Source organism: Lineus longissimus, chromosome 14 (assembly GCF_910592395.1).
Source record: "Lineus longissimus chromosome 14, tnLinLong1.2, whole genome shotgun sequence".
Lineage (NCBI taxonomy): Eukaryota > Metazoa > Nemertea > Pilidiophora > Heteronemertea > Lineidae > Lineus > Lineus longissimus.
In genome coordinates, this window is record NC_088321.1 from 15,594,497 (window position 1) to 15,617,119 (window position 22,623).

At 42.6% G+C, this 22,623-nt stretch overlaps 1 protein-coding gene across 2 annotated transcripts in view; it reads left to right on the plus strand.

Annotated features, from left to right (window-relative positions):
- Positions 1 to 22,623, plus strand: part of LOC135498764 (corticotropin-releasing factor-binding protein-like) — a 70,587-nt gene that overhangs the window by 37,737 nt on the left and 10,227 nt on the right. For both annotated transcript variants that reach the window (XM_064789177.1, XM_064789176.1), the window contains exon 2: positions 22,042 to 22,093. In XM_064789177.1, the coding sequence (XP_064645247.1) occupies positions 22,042 to 22,093 (52 nt within the window). The remainder of the gene's footprint in view (positions 1 to 22,041; positions 22,094 to 22,623) is intronic.

The window sequence follows — 22,623 nt, forward strand, 5'->3', positions numbered from 1 at the left end:
GACCATCCCGTTGCCTACCGATAGCATTGACTGCTGCATGTCAATCGATGCCTCCGTCATGTTCTGCTGATTCTCCCGATACGTCGATGGTCGCCTTCGTGTTCTCGCGATTGTCTCTACCTTTACCTGGTGTTCGCTCAACAAAACAAGCCACTAGTGAATGCCGTTTACTTGTCAGTGAAGCTGGCATATGTTCTCTTCGATGGTGGTTTTGCTGTCCGTGGACGAAATGGATGGTTGCGAGGCAAACAACCTAAGCTAATGCATAGAACAGATTATTTTGCCAGGGACCACTTCAGATATTGTTGAGAAATTCGTTCTGATTTGTTGTATTATCCTGCCATTTGTTTAAATTCAAATGTGGACTTTCGAAGGTTTCACACGCAAGTATGAGTACGTTCTGTACACCGGCTTGGCTTTACTCTGGCGGGGATATTTTGCTCGTTATCTTTAAAGCCATGGAGCAAATCGGTGCTTCTGTTTAGCTTGAACTGACAAGCTGAATCATCCAGTCATCGATCAAATAGATGCTCATTGAGTGAATCCTCGCATCAGTTGTAGCCTTGATTGTAAAGGTTCACGATACTGACCAGTAGCATTCAGCATGACGGATAAGATCAGTACACAATTAACCAAATATCATTTCCTGACATTCAGTGTCTGTTTTTCGTTCGAACAATCCGGATATAGTCGTGATTTAGAAGGCCGACTTTCCAAGGTTTCGAGATGATATCTGCTTCACTGAGTTCTGGTGTTGATAGAATCGGTTTTGCATTAAGATATTTTTACGACTCTTCCGATTAACCAAGAATGAAACAAAACTAAATGGAATCGTCGAAATGAAGAGTGACCTTTGGAACTGACATGAAAGTCTTGGTGTCTTAATGAAATCTCGTAGTTGACAAAGGCACTCTGCTGTGAACTCAATGGGCTAGTACCATCTGAATGACCTTCCTTGATATTTCGATAAGTCTTCAATGTAAGCAAATGAATCCAAATGACGTGGCAATGTACGTATACTTACCTTGGGAACATGAAATCCACAGGGGCTGGGTGCACTGATGAAAGCTTCATGGAGCTAAAGCCCATTAATAATGCACTCTGAAGTGAGTGCGGGGCCCTAGGACGAAATGGTTGCGACATGCAGGCGCAGTGGACACCAAATTGCCACGTCAACATCATACGTCTTCAATGTAAGGGTGAATTTCGCTGGTTACCTAGTCGTTTCGTTCTGATAATTTCGTCCCGGCTATTGTCGATGAAATACTCTTGTGGCGTGTGTCTTCAAGTTGCAGATCTCTAACCAGATGGTTGGAAGGGAATAATCTACAATTTCCAGAAGTATTTTTTATCAGTTTTAGTTGTTATTGGCGTTTGAATATTCCCGATGTTTTGACACAAATCCTTTCCAAGGTCGCTGGTCACTGCCCAAGAAAAAGAAAAATGCCAACTTTGCATTTATAGTATTGGTATGTCTGTCTACCCAACAGTTTGACCCTCAATGAATTGACATTGCTCAGCTTCCAGGCCGGGCGTCCGGGCGGAGGCTACGGAGACAATACCGTTGGAAGTTCAGTATGTCCACACAACGGCTTTACTGAAATCTTTTTAGCGCATATATACACAGTTAAAAATTTCTAAAGTCAAGTTTGCAAATTTTTAACGACCGGCGTTTAATAACAAGCCCGGGAGCACATCCGACCGCGCCCTAATGATACTATTGAATTAATGAAGAAGCAGGATGTGCATGTAACCCACAATTAGCCTTAGTGATGGTAGTTCAATGTACCAAGCTAGGTCGGTTTGTTGAGTCAGAATCCTGACCGGATCAATAACCTTGTAAGCCATCAAAACCCCGCAGGTAGCATCCGTGATGTCTTCGTATATTGGGGCATCGGCCATTTTAAATTTTGTACGAAACTATGCTCTGAAAGCTTGGTAAATATAGCCGGAGATCCCCGCCTAAGATCAGCGTCACGCTTCCTGCAAACTGCGGCCATATTTCGTTTTTTCCGCAGTTATTTTTACGAAACTACGCTCCGAATCTTACCAGCAACAACATAATCAAAACCCAGATCAACTGCACACTTCCTGTCATGCCTTACTACAACGGCCATCTTTGAAATTTTTACGAAACAATGCGCCGTATAAATTGCAAATAAATAGCTTGACCGGATATTAGTTTCTCACCGGCGGCTGTATCATCCACGAGAAACGGATGCTGGCTCTGCTGATGCGATTGCGGGGAATTGTCAAGAGCGAGGATAAGAGATGCGGAAGTAAAACTACCAAAGGCGATTTACCCATGCATTTACAAGGCTAAATATTTCCATATAATTTTAAGTCATTATCAGGCCAGTTCATCTCGCCTGCTACCAGAAAGAAATCTTCTTGACCAAGGTTTTCATACAATAGCCCGCGCATCTTGATAAATTCCTATTGTCTTTATGGGATGACCGCTGCGCATGTACATATGGTCATAGGATGTGGCCTATCAAGAATGCACAAAGATTAGGGCATTGGGAAATGAAAAGTGCCTCTTCGTGTTCAGACTGGTTACTCTACATTTCAAAGCAGTTTGTTTGGCAGAGAATGATGAACATCTCAAGCGATTTCTTATGGATTCATGTTTTCTTTCGATTTCCCCCAAGGATCCAACTTCCCGTGTTAATGTTGAGCTGATGACAACGGTCTTGGAGGGCATTGATCAGTGACTCGTTAACTCTGTCAGGTATCTAGACCCGGGGGCAGTGCTAATGTACAGAAATAGCTTAGAGTCATTCATACCAGAGCCAAGAAGATTCATTCGACTTCCGAATGTCATATTTCAAATTTTGTCTTTCTGTCCATGCAAAACGACATCAAGGTCGATGAAATAAGAAAGAGCACAAATCTCCCAGGTTTCCCCTGAATCGTCTATCATAAATATTCTCAAAGGTCTTAGAAAATTTTCCTTAACAGGAAACCATGCCGAATTTTAAGAGCTACACTGCCCGTTGCCATCCGAGGATGAATGGCACATCTAATGAGAAATTTGATGCCACATTGCAATAATGTGTCGGGTACCCATTCTATTCCGATAGAAGCGTAGGATGGCCATTAACTTTCAACCAGACAGGACTTCACTGGTGTGTACCGTGCAAGCAGATTTAACGACACTAATCTGGCAGAATAATTAACGACATGATTATCAACATGGTTATATCGGTTTGAAAAATTGATTTTGTAAGGGAGATGATTAAATTTTCAGTGTGTCATCATATGGATGCAGCATGCTCGTTTAATCATTGATCAAGGAATAATGTTGCCTCATCACATGGATGAAAGGCTGATGTTAACATTGGGCTCGAATGGTCAAGATAGGTGAATTATAACACAACTCTACCTCTGCCGCCTGAACAGAATCGTGTAACTGTCAAGTCAGTCTAGCGTTCGATAACAGAACCATGATAGAAAGTATCCATTCTTGAGCTGACGGAGCCCAACCCATTTCATTGGATTCATAGATCCTCGTTTAAATCCCAACACGTATGCTACGTACGTCGTGATCTGCGCGAAGCTTGGGGTTGCGAGCATCACTGCCAACTCAGGTTTATACTCGTTGAGGCAGTGTCTTTCAAATGAATGGTTTAGGAAAGATCTCCGAAAATATTCAAAAGTTCATGAGTTTGATATGATCAAGATTTGCCAATGAGCAGTCGAAAATTAGGGGTCCCTTACATGTGATATCATACCTGATACATATTATCGTGTTGAGTATCATACTTACTATAATTGTAATCTCTAAGTGCCTTTAATAGCTATGATTTAATGTAGTCTACATTCATATCGAAAGCACACTTTGTCGCATACCTATCATTAGTTCCTCGGTTGGAAAGGGGAAATTTTGTCAATAAGTACAATTACTTGTGCTGTCAGCTATAAGTGCAGCACATTTGGCTAAAGTGGCTAAGGTGACGTCAGTGTTAAAATGGACAGTTTTAATTAGCAGGGGACAAAGTGATGACTGTTGCTAAAATGACGGATGACGTCATCTGAGCGAAGGCGTTTTTCTTGTCGATTCTTGAAGATGTATCATATCGATAATCTTCTATAAATACCTGTTGGAAGGTTTCGAGAAGTTGTTAGCTCTCTATAATTAACAGTACAGTCGCCAAGCTAGGTGACTGATAGGTCGTGTAATTGTCAAGAATTGTGGTCGAGCTCTTTGAGTTAGATCCGGACAGGAAATGGCTGTGTAGTGACGTCTCGCAATTCGGTACTGTTGAGTAACACAAACACATGAAATGTTTTATTTGGATAAACTTTTGGGAGGCTTTTTCCGAGTTATAAACTGTTTTCCAGATTTTATCCTGATTTATCCGACAAAACTCCGACCGTTGTTTTTGTAGGATAAATCAGAAAAAGCTAGAGAAGCCGTTTAATCCTCGGAATTAGCCTCCTTCTAATGATACCACGATGATAAATAACCTGCAGCACTTCAAAACCCTCGGTTTGGATGAGGCTACTGGTGACGTCATGCAGATTGTCAGCGGTAGGAAATTGCTCTGCAGCTTCTCTCATTTTGAAAGATAGTACAATTGGCGGAAACGGCTGCTATGTGACGTCATGAATGATTGAAAGGGTATCGGGAATAACTCGAAGCTGTGTGAAGGGTGTGACGAAAATAGATGAGAAGGCTATACGATTGTTAGTTTTGCGAAAATAAGCAGTCGGTGGGATAAACGATTGATGGAGAAAATTGTTGGTTGTGTAGGGTGCTGGGCTATTTCCTGCGAGGGCGGTAAGGCGAAGTTCACAGTGACATCAGAGAGTTATTTGAGGAAAAATTTAGCGCTTATATTGCTGACAAACATCTACTAGTAAACGTCAACGCTGACGTCCTTTGTGACCAAATCAACCTTATTAGCGTGTTCCATTATTTACACCACACCTCCGAGATTTTCCAAGATTTTTCAAGATCTTCATGATATTTTCTTGCTTCGTGGTAAAGGTCAGACTATTATTGGATGAAAGCCCTCACACCTGGTGACTTGCTAAGCGAGATGGTCATTTCTTACTTCAGTCACGGGGGTAAAGTGGCGCTTGCACGTGTAGACCTGTCGCAAGTAATCGAACAAGCGAAAGACCTGTAGATGGGAGAGTGTTATCGACTTCTCCCTTTTTTTGCTTTCTGCAATGTCGTGGATGAAAGAAGGTTTTTTTTGTTGTGTCCCTGACAACTGTCTCTAGTTAACAAAGATACTAGCCAGTCAAAACTTTATCAAAGCGTAGCCGTTGATAGATTTCAGAGCAGCTTTTTTAGGAGCGTATCCTTCATGTCGTTCTCTCGGCCTACCATCCGTCCATCAGGATTCTCAGATGCCTGACTGGTCAGTCATCAGTGGAAAGATCAAAATATATGGCAACCTTTGTCAGCATAATCTTGACATAGACAGGATAATTATTACCTTTGTCATGCTAAACCACATCATTGCCAGAAATTGTACAAGGATTGCGATACTGATGACGGCGGCTCCTGACCAGAGCTGCCAATTTGGAAGAAAATAGTCTGCACGTAGAATTTCATTACTGCCAAATTGGTGATTTCTGACAGTTGTTCTACTTGCTGATCACAGGGAGTGGATAGGTTTGATTTGATGTCAAAGCTTCATCCCTGAGTGACATCCACCAATATTTCGGGGAACCATAATTTTCTTTAGGTTGGGACTGAGCAAACCAAAGCGAATGTTCGCTAGGTCTCGCCGCAGAGCTCTTCATTACATTATTTCGCTTCTCACCTCGCCGTTAAAAGAATTTAAGCCCACCCCAATACACGGCCTATTGTCTTTTAACAAAGCCCGCTCGCACCGAGGCATAAGTTCCCATTGTTCTACAGTCTTATCCGAGGGTTATCAGTGGATACAAGTACACTTAGTCAATGGCACAGTTGATGTCGCCTTATTGCAAAAAAATCATAACGAATTAAACTTGTAATTTTAAAGTTCAAAGCCAATAAACTGCTACACGTATACATTTTTAAACTGGACGTCTTATCTTTTTCCTATTTAGTGACATGTTTCGACGAATGAAAATATTCAAAATCGCCTTTTTTCCTCCCATCACCTGCAAGCAAAGTGGATCTCATATAAAAAAAAATGCCACCGCAGCCCTTGTTGCTAACGGAGCAGTTGAAACACTTCTTTGCCATGTCTTGTCGACATTACCTCTGAAGGCTTATCACTTTCGGGCCCGACAGGAGGCCAGAGAACACCATCTTTGGAAACTGTTCCAAGGGATAGACATTTGCTGTTGGCCTCTGATCAGAAACCAGTGTAATGAGCGGTAGTTGGTGACACTAAGCCATCTCGTTAGCTATCAATTTAGTTGACGTATGGACATTATATCGCAGGAAATCGGTCACACCGAGTTTGTTTTGGAGGGAGCGACATTTTGACTGCCGCATACTCTGAGCGTTGTCAGTGACCATCGGTCTAGTGTTGAACTTTTTCGTATTAAATGGTCGGCAATTAGCCATTTCTAACGTGTCTCTTCAAGCAGGAACGACATGCGACAGTAAAAACACCACGTAATGACAGAACGAGAGTCGAAATGACCAACGCGAGCGCTTGGAAAGGCAGGGTATAACGGCACCATCGGAGTCGTGATATTATAGTGTATACTGCATCGATAAATCTGTGAGTGTATTCCCTAATTGACAGGGACTCTCATTTTTTGTCAATTGGGTCAGCAATACGCTATACAATGTAGTTCTATTGCCCTCTGAGAAAAAAATGCCTATCAATTTGTAGATAAATGGGTCTGTACCCAGCATTATGCCACAGGCATTTGACACCCATATCCTGGAGTTTGTTAATGACGGCAAATCATAGCAAACAACCCATTAAGGTGAGCACCACCGATATAACAATGTGAGGAAAAGGGTAGACTCGGTCAAGATGAGGAAAGGTAACGCATCTCCCCGCAGAAGATTTTGATCAAATGAAAAGCCCCCGACACCTTTTTACTTTGCTGAAAAACCTCTACAAGGTCCATATTTATGTTGGTCGAAAACCCATTAAAGGTTTATCAAAAGCTCAAAAACGTTTATATCTGAGAGCGTACTGCGTCGCAGATAAATACGATAATAAACAAATGTAATTTGGGGGACTTCTATATTCTTGTCATCTACATCACGTGAAACTTCTAATAATCACTATGATAATAACGGCTTGATATATCTGGGCAAACTATCAATTAGTCCAGATTTATTCCAACAATTCTAAGCATATTACGGAAACACCACTTCCGATTTGCGACATCGTATAATTTTACGACATTCGAATGATTTACGGCAATAATTGCACGGTCAATTCCCTTTTGATTGACCTCTGCGAGCCTATTTATGAAATATCGTCTGCACATGATTGGAAGCGAAACAGATTTGTTCCTGCTACGATGCGTCATTACTTTTTTGCATCGACAAGAAACTCTAAGCATATTTCCGCTATCCTAATAGGTGCTGATACAAGTTACCTCGCAGTGAAAAGAATTCGGGCCTCGCCCAATACACGGTCGATATACAGTCTTTAAACAAAGCCCGCTTGCGGATAGGGTTATTGGGGTAAATCGTCATCACATCGACCCCCTTAAAACATCATGGGGGTAGTTAGACCAAAACCAGCAAAGACAAATAAATGTCGTGTCATTGCGGAGTTCGTGATGTGACGTCAGTCATCAAACAGCGTTTACGGAGGTCGATAGGCCAAAATCGACGATGATAAAGAAATATAATATCATTGGGGAGGTCGTAATGTGACGTAAGCAATTACACAAATTAATTAGCATCAAGGTCCAGCTAGGTTTGCCCTACAGGGATATAATCTATCGAAAAGACAAAGAGGTCAATGAATTTCTGGTGCTTCATTTCTTTATTACATATTACAGCTCTTTGTGATCATAAGAGAAAGGTAGAAGCCATTATAACAAACAATGCCGGCTCTCATTACACGTTCGATCATATTCTCTGAATCTTTTCGTGGGGTTCAAGGAGCCACTTGTTTGGGAGGATCGGACGGTTTGGAATATTGTGCTAAGTGGTTGCATTATATCAACAAGTCTTTGAGAAACAACTTGGTGTGCCTTGTTGCGACCTTGGTTGGTTCCTGATGCTTATTCATTTGCCGCCTTGCCTACTGAGGCCGTTAAGGAGTAGCCTGCACTGCTTTTCAATACTCACTGTACTGTGGGAAGCAGTGAGTATTGATAGTGATACGTTTTTTCCGAGAGGGTACATGAACCATAGGTTGTGCAAACGCCCCCGGCCGCGTCATCACCACGCAGACTTTCGCGTAGGGCTGCGAAATACCCTACCAAGCCCCGAGTGTCGAAAGCACTCCAGTCCCAAAACAAGCCATTATGAATGTGTTACCTTCATTTTTGACGGTTTTATTCTTCTCAGGTTCTCAAGGCCGCGGCCATTATGAAAATACAGCTGACGAGACAGTTATCTTTATGGAAATATACAAAGATTTTGAAGTATGTAAATGACAGAAAGTGTATAATTATATACTTTTTGTCATGATTGTGAGAGTATTCGTGGATGCCTGGTCACGAACGAATCCTACGATGTCAAGGGCGCTTTCTTTGAAGATGACAAGCCGCAGCGGATCAGATGACGGCTGTCATTGTTACGCAAGTAAGCATTTTAAAGAGGCAGCGTATAAGATGTAGATGCCTGTGTAGAGGTCAAGAAGTAACGTCACCAACACGAAGCTGAGAGTCTTTAGCTCCAACATGAAGTCGATTTATGGATGTGAGACCTCGAGGACCAAAAATGCAGGAACTTCGTGACTACAGACATTCGTCTACCGTTGCTTAATCGTCAAATGGGAAGAAAGAATCACCGACAGAGACTTGTGGAAAAGGAAACCAGGAGCAGATTGATCGAGGAAGTGGAACTGACTACGCACCCTGAGAATGCCTAGGAACAACATCACGAGGCATGATATGAGTGATCTCGCGCGTTGCGACTAAATTCCAGTTTTCTGATCTGAAAGGTTAGACTTCTTGAATGGGAGAAATGACCAAAAAGCTAGACACTGAATGCATCAAGCGTTGAACAATTACTTCTTGTATTGGAACCTCAAAAGATAGTAATTATCATCCTTTTTGGCGACGCAAGAAAGTCTACTCATACGCACTAAACGTCCTCTTCCTCGAAAGCCTGCAATTATCAGCACTTCCCAGTTGTAACCAACCCTTGATCGGAAATTAGGTGAAAGTGGAACTAATTTTTATCATTTTGTCTCGCGCTTGATGTAACATATCCTTATCAATGCTGAGTTGCATTGGAAGGGATTCCATGGTGTTTGAATATGATTTCCATTAGTCCCAAATTATTTTAATGAGGACAAAGTCACAACCAGGATGGTGAGATAAGTCTACTTGAACTTTGAACCGGGGAGACCTGCGGATCGCGCACTATGTGTAGTAGACGTACGCTTTGTTGCTTGACTTCCCACCCGGATTTCCTCATCTGAGTGAATATACAGAATGTAAGGAATCACATTAACTTGGAGGAACCATCTTCGTCAGACTTTCGATTGTGCTCTCTGCGTAATAGCAAGGCAATAGTCGTACGCTGTGTTGCTTGACTCTTCAGCCTGACTTCCTCAACTACGTCAATACTTTTTCCAGCTGAGGTTCTAGAAGGTTTGGTGTCCTTCACTTCAAGATGTTGGCATTCCTTATTAACTGAAGCTTATACCTAAGTCGAGCTGCTCGGCAAACAAAACTACCGATCTTGGCGAGACACGTATCGAAATATTGATACTTGTATTATCAGTCTCTTGACATAAGAAGCTGTCTTTGAACATCTTTCAACGTTCGCTGTCTTTGTCTAAGCAGACAATCGCCTATTAAGAGCCTTGATAGAAACCTGATCTGGATGAGGACGACATTGTCTTTTTAAGCTTTTTGTAATTTTCCCATCTCACCACTTTGTGATACTTGACTCTGATAACATCTCTCGTGGTATCTGTATTAGAAGCAATAAGTTAAGAGAACGAATAGGGAGCCGTTCATTTAGTAATAACGTGACGACGTGACAACGTGAGTTTTAGGCCCACTTTGCGCAGACGTCCATAGAGGGTGGAGACAGTTTGAATGTTGATTTGACGTTCTTATTCGTCGTAACATGGAACAACATATAAAAAGCGTGAGAAGTTCAGGTTGGAATTATTACAGTTATTGATTTCGATCGTTAGCCTGAGTAAAATTACGTTACAAATTTGACCTGGTGCTGTGTCATGACATTTAGTCATTAGTTTATCAAACAATTGTAAAGAATTTCTCACTTTGATACTCATGAATTTCCTAAATGTTACCTGTCAATTATTTCACAGAACTGAAATTTATATGCCATTTATCTGACAAATGAAGGTTCGCTTTAAAGTTGTCTGGCTTAGAGTACAAAAGGGTTATATGCCAACGGTATTACTTTGTCAAACGGATTGGGCCTTCAAAGTGAAATGGCTTACAGATAGCTAGGGATCGAGACTAGATTGTCAAATGAACGTCATGAGTAACATTTCGAGCGAACGCATGCCAATCTGTCAGACGTTTGATATCTTTCCTTTCGGATTAAGCATTTAGTCACATACATTTAGAATCCGTGAGACGAGATAAAGGCACTCTGATTCACATGGTTTTATGCTTCTTTAATATTGATGCCTGAGTGTTTAGATCTGTTGCTCAACATGACTCCTTAAATGTTCAGTATGACAGAGTTACTGAGTATAATTCCATTACTTTCTGTTTTCAGTCTAGGCCATTTCGAGAAAACGTCGACTTAAGTGTGGCAGTGCGAATATAAGAGTGTTCAAGAGGCCATGTGAATTCCTTTCTCCACAAAGCATGCAAGAAGGAGAGCAGCACAGGGCATTTCCCACACTGCAAATGTCCAGCAAGTGTTTAACCATTTTCGCGAGATGCATATCATACTCTCAGCAGTTCATTTTCTGTGTCTTGTTCCAGGAGCTGATAAACAGGATAAAGGAAGAAGGGCAGTCGAAACAAAGATACCCCGTCGATCAAATGTAAAGTCCCCCGTGGTCAGGAGGTGTAAACAAAATATATTCTGGTTTTCGAATCAAAACCTATTCTTTGTGAATCGATGTTCGTCGCGAAATGCCTCGAATAAAACGCGATGTACAGTATCGGAAACAATACAGGAGTGCTCGCGGGCCGCCACTTTGGTTGATATTATTTTCGTGAGACCTCTGCTAGTGGAGTACACCAATCAAACCCAGGCAGTAGCATTAGTCACGACAGCCAAAAGCATTTCCTACCCCACCTGACACAGTTCTCACGGATTGTGATGTAAATCGAGGTGCTAATGAACTCCTCCAATCTTCCCTCAGGTAATAACTTTTAGCGTCACTGACGAAGGACAACTCCTAAAATCCAAACATTAGGATGTTCTTGTGACAGAAATCAGTCAGCGACAACTACACGTAAATTTCTTCAAAACCAGCTGCCAGACGCTTCGATTCGCTTATCATTCTAATCAGTACCTAATGACCCAGAACATGACATTGTCTTGTACCAGTACATTTCCCCGTGTCTCGAAGTGCGAGCAAGTAACAGGAAATTTCGCATGTTCACTGATTCTTTACGACGGGCTAATCAGTATCCGTGAGCGAATTCGAATGTTACTGGAACTGTGTCGTTTGGGACATAGAAAGGTACAGCCGAGTTTCCCTTCTCTAGGGAAAACAAATATGGCCGAGGTGATGGCAGTGAGGCATCATTTGCAAGTGGGATGTTCCCGAAGCTGTCAAACCCTCATTTCGAGCTCATTGTTTTGGCCTATCGATCTCCATGTCGGCTGTTTCGTGGTGGTCCATGTTATCAAGATTTGCCCCGATAACCCTTTAACAGCAGAACAATGGGTATTTATGCATGGGTGTGAGCAGGCTTTGTTTGTAGAGAATAGACCTTGTGGTGGGGTCGGCCTGAATTATTTTAACTGGGAGGTTCAGGGACTTCTGTGATTTCATTCGGTAAATTATAGTATGAATGACAGATCAGTAGCACTTGATGCAGGAATGCGGTAAAAAATTGTGTTCCCAAATAGGGTGTCACTTCGAAATTGTGGGACGAGCCTGCGCGTCCCCTAAATTTTGCGTGTGAGCGAGGGCAGCAGGCTTGTAGCGGTATCATTGCTTTCCCCGCTGCTCGTGAACATCGGGGTGCTGACCCTGGCGCTCACGCCCCATGACCACTGATTAGGGCAACCTTGCCGGGAGATTTATTTCACCGGATCACTGGATCATCTCCACAGCCAACGGGTTGTGATATTGCCATATTGATTGATAGGATATTAGGCGAATTAGCTGACCATGCGTGTTATGGCCACGGCCAAGTTTACCGTTTGTCTTGAGATGGATAGGGAAGTTGAGATTAGGGACCTATCACGGACCCTTACACATATACGGGTAGACATGTTCACAAAATGCATCCTCTTTCTACAGAATCTTTATCCGTATACGTACGGATCCTTGATAAGCCGCTGTTCGTAATCTTTGCGGACTGGCAAGGCTAACATCAGTATGTCTTCATCACGTTTAGAGTCGAAAAGAAACTTCTTGTCATTTTGTCTGACCGGTTGTACAATGAGACTCACAATATGTCAGTTGATAAAGATATATCACGCTCTCGGCAGTATGTCTTCAGACATAACCATTATCATGATACCGAGTGTTAATTTTCAATTGATAACCTGACCAGATAAGCGATACAAAAAACATCACAACTGGAAGTTTCTACGCGCCTCCCTGCATCATCTCTTGATATTTGAGTGGTCGATTACTCCGGTCAGCGTAGCTGCAATCCAACCTTGCGTCAGGAATTGGCTGAGGCGCAATGACTCGGGACGAGGCTGTTAGATTACCTCAAAAGGTCACCCGCGTGTCGGAAATATGGCATCACACGGAAACATGAGTTCCAAGTCTTGTGTCTTCTTTGGTTTTTTCTGCTTGTCTTGTCTTTGTGTCCCTGTCGGTCGCCTGAGCGTGGGCGAATCTAAGATCTGAATGGAAAATATCTGACTTATCTCGTTTGTAACACTATAATTACCTCCACACAAAAGAGGCATGTCTCCCGTTGTGACATTTCTTTGCCCAAGGTCGCCTGCTGAAATATCCCCGCTAATCTTTTGAACTTTTAAGCCACTTTTAGGTTTAAAAAACACCTTAAAGTTTCCACTCGAAAAGATCACTCGCGCATCACTTGTTGCATTGAGGTTCGCGATGATGTTTTAGACTCATGTTGAACCAACGTGTTTGAAGTTTGGAGATGTTCTCCAGGGCGCGCCATTGCGTTTTTTGCCATTGCCGGTTAGGCTAATCGACCACCCAGAAAGCTGTTGCGTGGGGGTCGATGCTATCGACATTTTTCCTGCTGATACTTTGATAAGGCCGGAGAACAATGGGAATTTAGGTCTGGCTGCGAGTGGGCTTTGTTTGAATAGATTGAGTGCGGGGGCCAGGCCTGAATTCGATTCTATTCATTGTGTGCTTTCTGCGTTATGCAAAATCTTTCTACTGAAAAGAGAATCCCACCTCCAGGTTTTCCACCAGCTTCGTACTGGAGATAATGCAGTTGTTAGTCGTCTGCTTATCCTCATAGTGTCGATTTTAATTGCGATCATCAATTTGAGTCTCATATTCTCCTTTTATTGTATCATCTCATATCGAATAGGCATCTCAAGGGATATCTCTTCGTTTGTTACGATATAGACGCAGTCTATGTGATGAAGAAAGTCTTCGGAAGATCATGTCCTGTTTCTTCTGTTCACTGCCGAATTATCGCACCTTCTTCTCTTCTAATCTTCTAATCTAAGTTATTCGCGAAAATTTGCCTTTTTTCAGCATTGCGATCGTCATTTGATATTAACCCTAACCTGTAACAAAATGATGGTACGCTCTATCGACCAATGTCTAGTCAGACTTATCGTTTGGACATACAACCAGTTGATCGGTGCAGTGGAGGAAAATCCTTGAGATTATCTGATGTATCTGTGATATCATCATAAGGTACTTACTTTCTGCCTCCTAATATCTCGTCCATATTAACAAATACAACCCTTCACCCCATTAGATGACAATGATAGACAGTCACGTTCTTTTCGAAAGCTCCTTATGTAGCTGCGTCTCAAAACTGAGTCACGTTGACAGATAACACGGCGTTTCGCATGCTGGAAAGAAGACACCATGTCTAATGGTATGCGTCTCCATCGGTTTAAGAAGGTGGTTGGTTAGCCTTATAAGTGCTACAATGCGATGGTGTCTCTCGATAACAACTTCTCACATTCCCAACAGCTTGCAAAAATAGGCGAAATGCGGGACTAGTCTCGAGAATGCGAAACCTTTCATTGAAATGCATCGATGGCTGCTAGATTGTTCAGATTTCAAAGATCGTTAACTGTCCTATCTGTCAATGTTATGCCTAGCTGCCCAATTGGGTTCTCTTTACTCAGTTATGCGAGGTATCGGGTAAATGTTCAAAAGAATGCGTCGATAAAATGCTTTAACCTACATCGTTTTGGTCTTTCGTCGTTCGTATCTCCCTCTTCGTTAAGGTTGTGGATTCGGCCCATTGTTAAAGGATGTATAAACAAGAATGTCCAAAAAAACATAACTATCTAATGTCCTGAAAGATTTCTCTGAGTCTTTGACTTATTTCAAAATATCTCGACAGCCAATCAGAATAATGCCTTGGAGCCATTTAAAAGTAAACAACCAATCAGAAATCGACCGTGACATTTTCAAAAATGCAAATAACCAATCAGAAAAAAGGGTTTCGGATAACAGCTGTATCAAAGTGACTGCGGCATTGATTTCGAGCATGTAATTTTCCAACTTATTAGCTAGATCACGGCGAAGCGAACTGAAAAGGCAGGTGTTTGATCAAGACTTAGAGTTTACAAATTGGTGCCGAAGGCGACGTGATGAATTCATTTTTAGTTTAAAAATGGTGAGAAAAAATGTGTCTGTGTTGATTTTAGATATATGATTTTGACTAATTTTGCTAACGTTATTAAGGCAGACAGCTAAGTACACAGAAGGGGCTTTAGTGCGCGTTCTTGTCTAGCAGGTAGAATGGGGGCAGCGAGGGGGTGACAGGGAATTCGGGTAATTTTCCCTTCATCATACGGCGTAGATGGACATCAAGCACTATTTCATGTTGGCAGACGACAGATGGGGAATAACAGCGTATAATTTCATCAGGCGATTGTTATGATAGTCGCTGTAATGATCCGTCGAATCTCCCTTTGTTGACAAGATGGCGGATAAAATGCTCCGAATTTGTGTCATATCTGCTGAGTAATGATGTACCTGAGACCTAATGAGAGATGTTAGTGGCACATGTTTTGATTTGGTCATCTCTGATCTTTGATCTGCATTCGTTAGGAAGAGGAAATTCGTTGCTCGGACTTTTTGACCGGGTACGAGGCCATTTGTGAGCGGAAAATTAACATGACGAATGCGTTCCTTAGTCATGCTATCTCTGGGTTGTGCCAAAGCTTCTTACTTTTGACTAATGTTTAACCTCGTTTCTTTTTTGGCAAGGAACTGAGTGTCTGCAACAGCGTCTATACACCGGTGGGTTTCCTCGGTGTGTTCCATCACGGGGGGAGGGGGGGGGGGGGGGGTAGATGTGAGTGTATCCCTCCTATTGCTCTTGGTAGTTCAATGGCCTAGTTCGTTTCCGTGTCCTGTGGCAAGAATAATATTGTGAAACGATGGCGATGAAGCTGCATAAAATTTAGCCCAATGGAAAGTATTCTCAGTATTTTCATTATCGTTATTTATACAAACTTTGCATCTCCACAACAAAGGATGATTCTTTGTTGCCTTTAACAGTCCAAAATCATCAAAACCATTTTCGATCGCCGCCAACGAAACGCACGCATAGCCAAAGACTCTCTGCAGATTACGCGAATCACCAGCAAATGCGTTCTTCCAAATTTCCGAATACATGTACATGCCTTCCGGTGTTCAAAATTAAACTCTTGAAATGTGTGTTCATCCTCTGGGGGACACGTTAGAACAAATCCGTTTAAATTTAATGATTGTCATCCCGTGCAAATATTTGCTACGGGGTTGTCTATTTGACAAGCAAATTACCTCGGATCTCGTATGCCTCCATCAAGTGACAGATCCACTTTTGTCAATAACGCAGATTGAAATTTATGCTCGCTACGATGATAGTACCGTTTTTACTACCTCTCGTATCTTAAGGTACGTGCTTTCAGTTATGGAATATTCTAGACTCATGTGCCCTGACATACATTTAGATTCACCACAGAAGGGAAAACGGCACGATACGATCATGTGATTTGTTTCTAATTTATGTACAGGTTCATGAATGAGAACGATACATTTGCAGAGCAGAAGGCCGCCCTCTCGGTAATAATGCTCTTAAAATTCAGTTTGTCCTTTGCGTTTTGCTGTAACCACCCGATGAAACGGCAAGTGGTCATTTACATTGTCATGAAGTGCCATATACAACAGCGCGTTAAGGTGGGAGCAAGGTGAGACGTGTTACATCCGCCCTGAGGGGAGATAATAAGACACATTAGGGGATAATCATGGCGCCAGTTGATATTTCCGATGACCATGTTGGGAAATTGAGACGAGGCACTTGACACTTGTACGGTGTTCTACCGCTTGTTAAAGCTGTCTAAAATACTTGTGCTACAATAGTTTCGTGTGATTGAAATGAAAGGAACGAAGTTATACGTCAAGATGAGGCCAGTCTGCTGAGCCATTACGTTTATCACTCCTGGGACCAAAATCACGAACCTAGCCCCTCAAATGTTCTAGTAAGAAACAAAGATCATCCTGCCATTCATGCCAAGGCCTAATGATCCGCTGGCGATATACCTCTGTCTATATAAAAGAAGGCAATGTCACCCTGGTAGGAGTTCCTGGCTCTATTGTATTCAGGCGAATTATGGTATGTTGTTCTAAAGATCAATGGCCGTCAATAGCTAAGAGATTAAAGCTCATAAAAGGATCCTTTGTTCCCCGTTCAAACTTCTGTGACGGACAATGACTGGTGGTGTATTGTTTCGCTCGCCTGGCAAATCACCGAAGGTTCAAAATTGTCCACTAATCGACACTTTCCGTCCATTTCAAAAGTCTGCTTGTTTATAAAAACATTTATAAGCAAATCGTCTAGTTCCAAAAGCATCGCCGCAGATTGTTCTACCTTTTTTCTTTGGCGGGCAGAAAGAATTCCAAAGATGCGCAAACCGAACAGCTCATCTGAGAGTCATCATGGCAAAGCTTGATAAAACCGCCCCCCGCCCCCCATGAAACGGGTATCGTTTTCTGTCGCTTGATCGGCTTCTCTTAAGTAACCTATTAGTCTTACTTTCAGGGATATCATTGGCCAAGACTCGTAGTTTGGAGATCTTAACCTCCCGGTGTACATATCTTGACAGTTTCCCAGAGCTGTCATATCGATGATGGTAAAGCTTCGCACAGCTCTGGCGGCCAGTAATTGACTTACTGCACTGAGGGACTCCTCTGATAGAGATCAGAGACCGAGCATGATATTTTTATGGGATAACATTGACTCTGACTCGCAGTTGTGAGTTCATAACTTCCTGGTGTACATAATTTGACGTATCTTAGACCTATCAACTCAGTGATGATAAAGGCTCCACACAGCTAGTGATTGTGGGGAACACAGCCGGACCTTCGGGCGACAAGCCGCTTCATCTCCGCCACAGGACTGAGGTTATAGTTTTACTTAGGCAGGTTGAAAGCTGAAGAAGAAGCAGAAGAAGGTGATGGTAAAGGCTTCACACAGCTAGTGATTGACTTACTGGACTGAGTGACACAACTGAGAGAGACCAAGCATATATTGGCCTTGTGGCCTTCTATAATCCCAGATGACGATGTCTTCTAATTGGTCTCGGGTATGACACACCCAGGCCAAGAGGTTGCCGTCTTTCAGCCTCCCAGTGGCTATACACATGGCATGTGCAGGGTCGTTATGTAGGTGATGATAATAAGTCCGCAGCTGACAAAATCACGAACTGGCAGAGTGCATCCTCTGAAAGAGAGAATACTTAACAGAACCTTGTATGACCTTCCTTGTATTAACAGGAAAGGACGCCTCACTAGCTTATTGTACTCGGAAGACAGACCCTGTCCAAGAGGTAGCGATATCCAATCCTTTCTGGTGTCTCTCGTGCCATCTCCGGGGGGTCGCGTAGGCGATACTTCATGTTCACAGCTAGTAAATGTATGTACTGGACAAAACATCCTATCAGAGAGAGACTTGGAATATTAGGAGCGCCGTTGGTGTGGCCATCCTGTCCACCAAGATAAGGATGTCTTTCTACTTGTTCTCGGATGACAGACCTTGGTTTAGTTCCCCAAACCTCCATGTGTCTTTGTTGTAACTCTATCGAGGGGTCAAGAACGTGATATTGACTTGTCCGCAGGTAAATCACGAATGTTCTGACTCGTGATATCCTCTGAGAATTGGCAAATGTATGGTCGATTAACCCACGACTGTGTGTATTGGCTAAGTGGTCTCAGATGGACCACATCTACCACTAAGGAATTCAAGTTAACGCATTTTGAATTTCATGTACGTAGCTGATTTCAAAGTTTGAATCGGCTTTTAGAACGCACTGTTTCGGCGGAGTCTTGCTCACAAGAAAATAGTTTTTGGGGCCAATTCCGTCATCAACGGGGAAAGCTCCAGCCGATTCCCCTCAAGAATAGAGTAGAATTTTCGAACCAATGCATTCTTCCAACAAAAACTTACAGAATTCATTTACGTCTCATTAATCGAGTCATTAGCAACGCCGCTGAAAGTGGTGTGTTAGCACTGAATATTTAACGATGATAAACGTGTTATTTTCACAACCTTTCTCGCCAATGCATCAGTCTAATAACTTGTGACATTTCGAGTTTTTACACCCGTGGTTTTACGACATGCTTCCTTTTTCCGGCAAGTCGCAAAATTTTCTCATTTTCTAATCGGATCAACATCATGATTTCATTTCTGATAATCGTTATCACGGATGTGATTGGATCATGCAAACAATTTTGACTCAAACCCAGAAATCAAATGGGTTACCTCGTTCCTGGTGGTACACCCTTCACCGTTGAGATAATGTATCGCGTTTACCGCCGGATGAAGTGACGATGCACCGCCCACAATAAAAGTTTTGGCCCTCCTATTCCATTATTTGGGGGTGTAGACTATAAAGGTAAGCCACCCATGGCATCGCGGCCAACAAAATTGAGTATAGGACAGCAAATCTTTTATCAGTTTCTGTTATCGTCGCTTTCGTCGTCGGTAAACATGATACCATTATTCACCGTACCTTTTAAGTCTTAAAAAAATGTTTTCTTGAAACCTGTGCCCTCCTTAAAGAATATGTTAGTCTGCCTACATAGCTAAACCAGCAATAGGATGTACTAATAACAATTCATAGATCGCTAAACCATTAGCACCGAATGATTTACCTAATTTGTCTCATTGGCTCAGTTATGTGGTTATTCATGGCGATGGCAACTGCTCTAGACGGGTATCACCAGTCGTCGCTCTCATAAGCAGCCTTAAAAATCCTTTTTTCGACTCTAAAAAGATCCATCAATTCATCGTCATTAGATTCTGGACGACATCAGGCCAAACATAGTCTAACCGAATTAAAACAGCCGTCTGGAGCTAACAAGGTTGATTCTCGAAGTATTTACCTACTCATGCCTCAGTTGTTAGTCCAATTGTCCTCAAGTGATTGAGAAGATTAATCAGACAGCCTTAAGTAGGCTCCATGTGCGGCGAGTGGTTGATTTGATTGAGGTTGTGAACACCCTGGAGAATCATTCCCCCAGCTTGCCGATAGTGGAGCTAGAATATTGGGCTACGCCTCGGTTTCGGCCAAAATTTTAGTTCCACCCTCGCGGTTCTGGTCAGACAACCACTACCGACAGTGAGGTATCAATTCCTTAAATCGACGAGGGCACATTTTGCTTGGCTTCTTCAGTGGTATCACTACTCAGTAAGTTTGAAGGACTCCATTGAATACGCATGAAGATTAAGATAAAGTTTCTCGCTCAGTTAGGGAAATCTTCCTCAAGAGTGGTTAAGGGTCCGCTAGAAAAACGGGTTCAATAGGCGTTGATCAGGAGCGACGATGATGGTAAGTGTGATCAACTTGACTGAGCAGATAGAAGAACTTCGCTGATCAAATTATCTAATGTCGGTTGGAGATGCGTCATCATCTCTCTCGTCGGTTTTTCGAATTCTTCCATGAAAACTGCGATAGCGTGATATGCCACGTCGAACAAACCATGTTCATTGGACGTGTCCTTTGTCGACAAGCTCTTTAGTACCAGACTGCCGACAGACAGTGAAAGAACATGACATTGTCCTTTTGTCGGCAAACAGATACCAGGCTCCCGGCAGCTATCAATGAACGCAACAAAAACGTGAAATTGTAACCCGGCGTTGCTCTTAATATGCGGAGGATACCCCAGAGAGAACCCTTTTTTAGTATGCCCAAGATCTAATTGCGTGTCAAACGATTTTCTCAAGAAAGTGCGCGGGAAGATAGAAGCGCTCGGCTTTTCTATTGCTGGAATTGTCATGCGAGCGTAAAACGGGGAGTCATGAAAAATCCCGGGGAAAACACTTTCAACTCTACTCATCCTGGTGACTCAACGTTTTTTCAATGTGTTGGCAGGTTTTATGTCGGGTCATTTTCAAGATAAGAACCTGGCATGATCGTGGGGTTAATTGAATCTGTTCTAGCGCCAATTTTATCCTGAAAGTGAGTAAAAATCTTTGCGGGGTGCGCCTGTTTTCGGTCCGATGACAGAACACGATCGCAATGAAAGAATGTACAGTCACTATCAATAATGGCAGAGCGAAGGAGACTGTGCTTAATGAATGCTATCATAGCCTTGCGAAGTGATAGTAGTGTGATGAGGCGGTATCCTACAATATGCTTAAATATTATCGCTGCTTTGGTGAATGGCATACTGTAGATGCCTTGTCTGCGTTTTCTCCCCTTTCCCTGCATACGACAGACTCTCATTTAGCCAGAGCCGATCACATTTCGCATCCACAGAAGCCTGGTCAAATTCGGCAATTTTGTCTTGCATCTGTATCTCAATTACGGCATTAATCGACTCATCTCGTTTGTCAATTAACTCGGTAATAATATCTCCAGGGCGGGTGCAGTAATATGTTCCCCGGATTCGGTAGCCAGCAAGCCATAATCAGTTACTAGTGAATCCTCTTACGGGAAAGCCAGGAAAGAAGTGTTTGTAATTACGGCAAGCGATAATTGGGCGTCAGAAATGTATACACCCAAAAACAATGCCATCTATACGGTCATTTCCCCCCCCCCCCGAAAGATGTTTCGTGGGGGGGGGGGGTCGATGTCATCAAGATTCGCCTTAATAACCCTTTGATAGGACAGCAGAACAATGGGAATTTAGGCTGAGGTGCGAGCGGGCTTTGTTTAGAGACAATACACCGTGTAATCGGCTTGGCCTTTCAACTGCAAGGTAAGGGGCAAAATAACGCCTTGTACCAACACTTTGGCACGAAAAAAATACTCGCAATCTCGTCGCGTTGATGGCTGTCAGCGGCAAATTAACCAAACATTCGCGTTATGTCCGTCAGTCTCATGCATGTCGTGGCTGCATGCCAGACTCGAGAGACACGTTCAAACAGCAAGGCATACCTGTGTTGAACTGAAAAAGCGGTCTTAGAGCGAAGTTGCATAGAGTTGCCTTGGGATAAGATGATAGTTTTCAATCAGGAAGTTCTTAAGTTGCACTTCGGACATTCAAACTTGAGATGGGCAGTGCGCAGCGTTTGTCAGTACCTAGCTTTCAAAAAAGGGATTTTAGAGGTGGAATTTATCTCAAGTTTCGAGCCAGCAAGTCTTTGTTGGTTCACCGTTCTACACAGACTGCTCTACATCTAATCTCTTCATATCTCTGCTATTTTCAGAAATGGGGACTATTTTCACGACATTACAGATCAGGAAGACCAACAGAATTAGGTAGGTGGCAGTTTCAAGTTCAGCATTCGGTTTCTAGACTGAAAACCCTTTGGAACAAACTGCCCTTTTGAGCAGTTTGAGTGTTGAAAACGTTGCGTTTTGAGGAATGGAGAGGGGCGCTTTGAGCGTGGTTAAACCGCGGAAAAGCACCATACAAATGACTGTTATGATCATAATATCATCATCATTCTCTGAATTCCAAAAAAGGTGTGCAAAATATATTTTTAAAAATGTGGAAGGGTACAATTTTGAAATGATAATTATGTCTTTATTCACTTAAACTAATAGTTTGTCGTGCTTGCAAAAGGTTTGCGTGAAATTACAAGATGGCGAAAAGAGGAAGATCAAAGAGAAGACAATGATAGCTGGGGGTAGAGGAAGGGTTAGAAATCAGACAGAACTAACCAGTATGTGTTGCAACAGGGAGAAGTTCTGCCTCCCGTACATGTTTGACAAGAATTAAGGTTTGACTTTCGCTTGAGCAATTTAAAAGGCGGGGTAATTTATATCAAGTATGGCGCACCCTCCAT